At 34.4% G+C, this 7517-nt stretch overlaps 1 protein-coding gene across 1 annotated transcript; it reads right to left on the reverse strand.

The window, feature by feature from the left end:
• Nucleotides 1-3084: 3084 nt before the first annotated feature.
• On the reverse strand, nucleotides 3085-6979 carry LOC107817898 (GDSL esterase/lipase At5g37690-like). Its single transcript, XM_016643792.2, has 6 exons — nucleotides 6644-6979; nucleotides 5895-6022; nucleotides 5661-5787; nucleotides 4955-5067; nucleotides 4240-4489; nucleotides 3085-3434 (listed from the first exon to the last, which is right to left on the reverse strand). Exons 1-6 carry the CDS (start codon nucleotides 6960-6962, stop codon nucleotides 3205-3207), a joined length of 1167 nt encoding a protein of 388 aa, XP_016499278.2. The 5' UTR covers nucleotides 6963-6979; the 3' UTR covers nucleotides 3085-3204.
• Nucleotides 6980-7517: the final 538 nt, after the last annotated feature.

Raw genomic sequence — 7517 nt, forward strand, 5'->3', positions numbered from 1 at the left:
TTACGCAGAAGTTTCCTACAAGAATCATGAGACTATCAAAGTAAATAGCTCTTAGCCAAACAGGGTAATTGCGTTTTGCAAAATAATGAAATTAAATCCACGTGTTTGTAAACTATAATGGAAAATAAATTCTTGTGGAACCCATTATAAAAAAGAAGGCTCAGTTCTTTACTAGAACTTGAGAACTTGGTTAGAAAATGGATGTGTTGGCCATTTTAAGCAACATTTTACCAATAGTACTGATTTTTATCTTTGTTGGTGTATTCATTTCTATCATGGAATTATGCACTAATAGTAGAGCTAAGGAAATTATAAGAGGAAATCCTTCTGTTGTTCCTTCACCTTCTGTCCTTGTTAATGTCTATGGTGGCGGCCAGCCTGCGGCCGCCAAGGAAGCTGCTCGAGGTGGCAGTGGAGCCGCCAAAGGTGGTGGTTCTGGAGGTGGAAATAAAGTTGTGAGTGATGGTTCAAAAGTTGGTACAAAAGTTGTTACTATTTCTATTGATGGTACAAGTGGTAAGGTAAATACTACTACTACTACTCTTCACTCATCAAATAATGGCTCTACCGATAAATGTGGCATATGCAAAAAGGCTATTTTGTTGGAGCCGGCCTCAGTGAACGGTGGTGTCCGTGCCAATGGTGGCGGTGGAGCAGCCAAAAATGGTGGTTGTGGAGATGGAAGTAAAGTTGTGAGTGATGGTTCAAAAGGTGGTGCAAAAGTTGTTACTATAATTATTGACGGCACAAATGACAAGGTAATTAATACTACTACTACTGCTACTGGTGCTACTACTCTTTACTCATTAAATAATGGCTCTGCCGATAAATGTGGCATATGCAAAAAGGCTATTTTGTTGGAGCCGGCCTCAATGGACAGTGGTGTCCGTGCCAATGGTGATGGTGGTGGCAACGATGACGGGGTTGGTGGTGGCGCAGTTGATGGCGGCGGCGGTAGCCATATTAAATAAGTATGTAGCTAGAAAAAGTCTATATAAAAAAAGAAAAATAAAGAGAACGAACTTATGTTTAAGGAGGGGATAATATAATTGATGCTTCTTAAACATCGTATGATCCAGATAAACTCCTTTTGATAAATCATGTAGTATATGAAATGTGAATTACTCTAGTTTCGTGAATTGAGTGCTGATTTTATGATTTTCTTTTTCTTTGCAAGATCTGATTTTATGATTTTTTTTAAAAAAATCTTTTCCCCTATTAGACTTGCTTCCTTGCAAAACTATAATGCTTAATACAATTATTCAACTATGTGACTATGAAAGGACATGTTTTACTTTAAAATAGTAGAATAGTCCATATGCAGTAAACTTAAAACATGTATTTAAATAGAAATTATTATAAAATTTTGGAAATTGGCTTTACAAAAATACTATTACATATTGCTTTTGTAAGTTTATTTTTTTTCTTCTATTTGTGCTCTGTTCTTTTGTACCATCATGTTAAATATGGAGAATTAGCATGCATTTTTAAAAAGAAAAAGTAACTTTTGGGGATAAAAATAAAATAATAACTGATTTTCTTTTAATTTTCATGATATTTTGTTGATGAACATATACTAATTTTTTTTGTTTAGTTTGTGTAAAAATTGAATTTGTATAAAAATTTGAAAATCAGGCATTTCCCTAACAAACGATATAATCAAATTTGCATTAAAATTTGATGAATGGAAATCCCGCAAAAGTTAAAAAACAAATTGGGAACTGCACAAGCTTTTATTGTTTTGTTTTAAAAGATATTCTCCCGCAGTATTTATTGAAATTGCGACAGCTCCTATTGTTTTTACCTTTTTCTTATAAAATATTCTCCCAAAGGTCTCTTCTTGAAATAGCGGTGCAATAGGTCGCCTCTTCCAATGGCGACCGTTTTTCAAGTCCATAATGGGCTAACATGAAGACAAAAGCCCAAGACCAAGCCCATCACAAAACCCTAACTACGGATCCTATAAATATGCAGATCTATTAACAACACCTTTCAATTCTCATCCGCAGATTAATTCAGTTACTGTTGATCTGGTTTACTATTCATCTTTTGACGTTAATTATTTTCAATTTTCGTTTCAATCATAGAGCATCAACTATGATTTTCTCTGTTTCAAAATAACAATAACAGAGGAAATACGAAAAGATGCTAAATTAATTACTTTTATTTGGCACTTATGGACACGCTGATTTCAATGTTTTTTCAATGATTTTCTGCGTTTTCTCGTAGGTTCTACATTTTAAAAAAACAAAATATTATTATTTTGAAAATTTTGAGGCCGGTATTTTGCTCAGTGATGATTTAATTTGCTTTAACCACACCGAAAAAAGAAGTTTGTTGAGATTAGGAGAAAGACCCAATTTGGATTTTTAGCTGAAGGGTGTTACTTAATTTATTTTTGCTTAATTAAGGGCTTTATGAGTCTTAGATCCATTTTTGGGTGTAAAGACGAGAGCTTTTTGTTGAGCAGATTGAAATTAAGTGGGATTAATTATTTCTTCGGCTTAAAATCCTTGTTGGATCTGAACCTATTATCACTACCTTCTTATGTGGAAAAACTTTGGCCCGTGTCTGAGAGCAAATAACACTTTTGGGGTTTTATTTTGTCACTTATTTGTTTAACGAATGTTTTTTGTCATAATTCATTGGAATTAACAGAATAATGATTAGTTTTTTATTTTCTGCACAAAATAATCAAATTGAGGGTGGATATTATGAGTGTTATCGGCAAGAGATATGAGGCTCGAATTGGATACGGTGGTTGAATTTGACTGCACATGGTATAAATTGTATCAATAACAAGATGTAATTAAAAAGTAAGGCATTAGTGTAAATTGAGCTAACTATGTATAAATTGAGAATCTTGAAACAAGAGGACGACGTTAGTTGTCCAGTTCAGTCCATAAATTATGAAAAAGCTGTGTTATGAATAGAAGTGTTTGATGTACAATGTTTTAATAGGTCTTTTAATGTTAAACAAATATTTGTACAATATGATTATATATGACTAATTGTATGTGATTATAAAAATGATGACTCTCAATCTTCAAACTCTATTTTACCTTAGCAAAAAGTAATAATCTATAAACTTAGTAACTCTTCACACCATGTATTTTAATATGAAATAGAATAAATAACAATTAATACATCCTCTCACGCCAAATCAAATAATCATAAATTGCCATTCTTTGGCATAGAATCAAACTATGGTTTCAAAAACTTTCGAGGATAAGGTGCTGGTGCAGGGCTAGATCCCTCGTGAAATAGTGTGGTGAAAATTCTATCCGCGAGAACTGCATTTGCTGCATCTGTTGGATGAAATGCATCCCAAAAAACATATTCTGTTCGATTCTTGCACAGATTCGAGTTTGGTAAACATAGCCCTCCAACACTTGTGTCCACATTGCAACATGACGTATTCGAAATCTTGAAACCTAAAAACAAATAATAGTAGCCAAAATTTTAGCTTTAAAATCCCAAGTAAAGAAAAGTTCATAAAAAAGGTAACAATCAAGAAGTACTATTGGACTCCCTTAAAATCTTTTTAAGATCTTTGAGTTAACAAACTCTCGACCTTTTCTAAGGTAGGGGTGTAAGGTTTGCGTAATCATTAACTTATCTCACTTGTGAGATTATATTGGATTTGTTGTTGTAGTTCAAGGTATAGACCTACCAATTTTCTCAAGAGTTGGAATGTACTTGTTATTCCTTATCTTGGGATCAAATTAGTTATTGGACAATGAAAGGAGAATGTACTTGTTATTCCTTATCTTGGGATCAAATTAGTTATTGGACAATGAAAATAATAACAAGTCTCCTTGACGCTATTGTTATAATAGGATCACTTTTGGTTAACATTACACTACATGCATTCGCAAAGGATGTGGGGTAGCGGATGAGGCTGCTCTTCCCTTAACCAAAGCTCTCGTTGGTAGGGAGTGCTTCCCCGAATGGGTCCCTACGTAGCACGAATACTGATATAGTCGGATTTCAATGCGGGTATCGAACACCGGATGGAAATCCAAAAAAAAGAACTACACCACACGCGTACCTATGCATGTAAGTCGTCAAGGGATAAGGGGATCATGTATTGATTGTCCTTTAAATTTAAGTTGTCTAAACGAATTTCAGCTTGCTGTTATGTTAGTTGTTGCGCGCCTTTACTTCTCTCACTTTAGAAAGATTTTTCAGTATTTTACGAGCAAGAATATGTTTGTATTGTGGGAATATTGAGCTTACCATAAGCCGTAGGGTTCTCAATCAAGTCTAGAACTATTGGATAAGTGTCTGCAAATGTTATCTGTGCATATGGGAGGTGCTTATTGAGAGAAGCAATCAGTTTTCCCACTTTTGAGTTGAATTCTTGCACCCATAGATTGACTTGTTTCAAGCATATTCCCCTTGTGGATTTCACCCTTTGGGAAGGAATGCAGCCTAGTGGTCCAAGTCCATGAAACACCATCTTTCTTGCTCCAAGTTGATGAAGTCTCTAAAATTCAAGAAGATGAAAATAACACAAGTGTGACTATTGAGGGGTCGTCTGGTTTGAAATATAATAAAAAAAGGCAGCCCGGTGCACTAAGCTTCCGTTATGTGCGAGACCACAAGGGTCTATTGTACGTAGCCTTACCTTGGTTTGAAGTATAAGAAAATTTAATCTCCACATCATGAAATTCTCTATTACTTAGCAGTGGCGGATCCACATGAACACTTGTGGGTGCTCAAGCACCCATTATCTTTGACCATATTTAGTAAAATTGCATAGGTAATTATAAAAATATTTATATAAATATTGAGTGAGCACTCACAACTAAATTCATTTTTTCTCTTCTATCGGAATTTTTATTGCAAGTATCTATGACTTTAAAATTGTGAATCCGCCACTGTTACTTAGACATCGTTTGGTTTTACGTATAAAATCCTGCATAATTGTATTGAACTCTGCGTAGCTTACTGTGAATTGTTCGCCTAAGGTTGAGATTAGAAGCTCTACAAACTCGTCGTGTGTATACTGTTGTCCAGCAGCTAAGAATGGTTGCAGGAAGTTATTGACATAGTCATTGCTACCTGAAATGATTACAAGTTAACATCAGAGAAATTGAAGTGTTTTTTTTTGGCAGATGAATAGTAAGAGATGTAAAAAGAAGTCTTTCTTGCCTTTTTTATTTATTTATTTATTTATGTATATGGATACAACTATCTCCGCTCTCAATGTGCCTATGATGTAGCGCCTGGCGGGCTGTTAGCTAGTGTATATCATCTTACGAGAATAGACGATGGTGTGGATCAACCAGAAGAGGTATGCATAAAAGTATTTGCCTCCATAAGGAAATCCGTCTTAGGTTTGGAAAAGTATGGATTTTCAAGAACGAGAATCAAATGATATGTTCGAAATCTCTTATGATAATCATCCACGCTTGAAACTTATCTTAATGCCTGAAAGTTGGATAGGATGACTCTTACATAAGGATTATATTGCCCCTAATTTTTATACCCCTAACTTGAAAAGATAGAGATGTTGTTTCTGATAGACCCTCGGTTCAAGAAAAATAAGAAGAAAAAGGAGTAATAACAAGTAGTAACACCAGCATGCCAATAAGAAAATCGAAGCGAACAAACAACCAGTGATAACAGAAATATAAGAATATGCACAAATATACCCATTCCAATAAAGTAGACAGCTTTATTAACATGTTTTTCTGCAGCCACTTCTCCAATTTTAGCCTTGATTGCTTCCTTTGTCTTGTCAAAGCTCATTATTTGATCATCAAATGTCATTCTCTGAATCTGTTTTGTGTAGAAAGCAAAATAAATATGTGTTTGTTAGAGGAGGATGGAATTTGCTAGGAAAGAAATCAGAGAAATTAGAAGTAAAATGGGAAGTGATTTGTTACAAAGTAGAGTCCAGTGTCATTGAGAATTCCAGCTCCACCAGATGCATAATTCACTCCTTGTAATATTGCATCATCATTTGGTGCTAAAGAAAGATATGGTGGTGGTGATTGAACCCCAAGTTTTGCAGCTGAAAGTTGAAGAGAAAAAATGTTACTTTAGGTGGCAAAGTCAACTCATTTTTCAGTAACTTGCTCAATCAACAACAACAAAACCAGAGTAATTCAATAGGTGGGGTCTGGGGAAGTAACTTGCTCAATCCGTCCAAGTTTAAAATTAAATTTGAAGGTTGGGAATAATAAAAATTTGAAAGAACTTTAATAATTTAAAAATCACTCTTATGTTCGTATTTTCTTTTTTGAAAAGCAAAATAAAAAAGGAGGGGAAGTTGGGTCATGTTGGGCTAGATGGACCTGTTAATTGACTCACTTGGCACAACTCATTTTGACCTAAGCAAACTTTGAACGTTTTAGATCATAACCCGTCCATTGGTTTGACCTGCCCAAGTATGACCCAACCTATCCATTTTCTACCTCTAATGATATAAATAATAGCAGAAAATAAAAAAGCAACAACAAACCCCGTGTAATCCCATATATGAGATATGGAGAGAAAGTGTGTACGTAGACCTTATCCCTACCTTATAAAGATAGAGTATCTGTTTTCAATAGACCCTCGGCTCAAGGAATAGTGAAAAAGAAAATGAATAAGGTAGGACTTAAAATTATGAAGCAAAGTCTATAGAGATTACATATGATATCACCAATAGTCCTTCCATTGGTGAATCTGCCAGTAGCTCTTCCACCTTCAAAATCAATTCCATAAAAAGGGTAATTCGATTTGGCAAGAGACTGCAAATAATTGTTGTTCCCAACTTCTGTCAATGAGTCACCAAACACATATGTCACCACTGGTTCTCCAGCAGAAGAAGCCACAGATGCAACAATTGCCGTAATCAAGAATCCAAGAATTTGAACTAAAGCAACCATTTTTTGCTGCTCTTTTTTTGGTCTAGTCTTTGAGAAATGTTGCAATTTATGGCAAGAATTTATAACATTTTTTTTAGTCATGTCATGTCCTTCAATTCTAGTTTAATCATAGTAGGTGATGGATGATATTTTACTTGTTCTTCACTGAATGTGAAAATTTTGGAATTATGAGTGTTAAGTTCAAGTATTGAAGTGTTTAATTTGTTGGTAGTTGGGAGTTTCTTCTTAATGGTTGAAATTTTTCTTGCATTTGGCCAACTGAATTGGGTAACACAGTGAGTGTGTTTGCTTTTGCTTTAGGCCGGAAAAAGAAAGCATTATATTGTTGCTATGGCCTATGGGTCATAGAAAAAGGTCTCAACTTGTTAAGACTAGGGGTCGTAGGATGTATTAGGGAAAATAAATACACGTATATATTATCGTTGGTATTATTAATTCCTTGTTTGATAATATTTTTCAACTTATGTATAATTAATACTGGTATTAGTTATATACCTCATTCAATACTATTTTATACAGAGCAAACCATGATTTTTAATACATGGATAAGCATGTATAAAGACAGAACTGTCATTTCAAAACCTAACACTAAACCAAACAGTCGATAAGAAATAATCCAAGCATAACTAATTTCAA

Source organism: Nicotiana tabacum, chromosome 11, assembly GCF_000715075.1.
Source record: "Nicotiana tabacum cultivar K326 chromosome 11, ASM71507v2, whole genome shotgun sequence".
NCBI classification, from domain to species: domain Eukaryota; kingdom Viridiplantae; phylum Streptophyta; class Magnoliopsida; order Solanales; family Solanaceae; genus Nicotiana; species Nicotiana tabacum.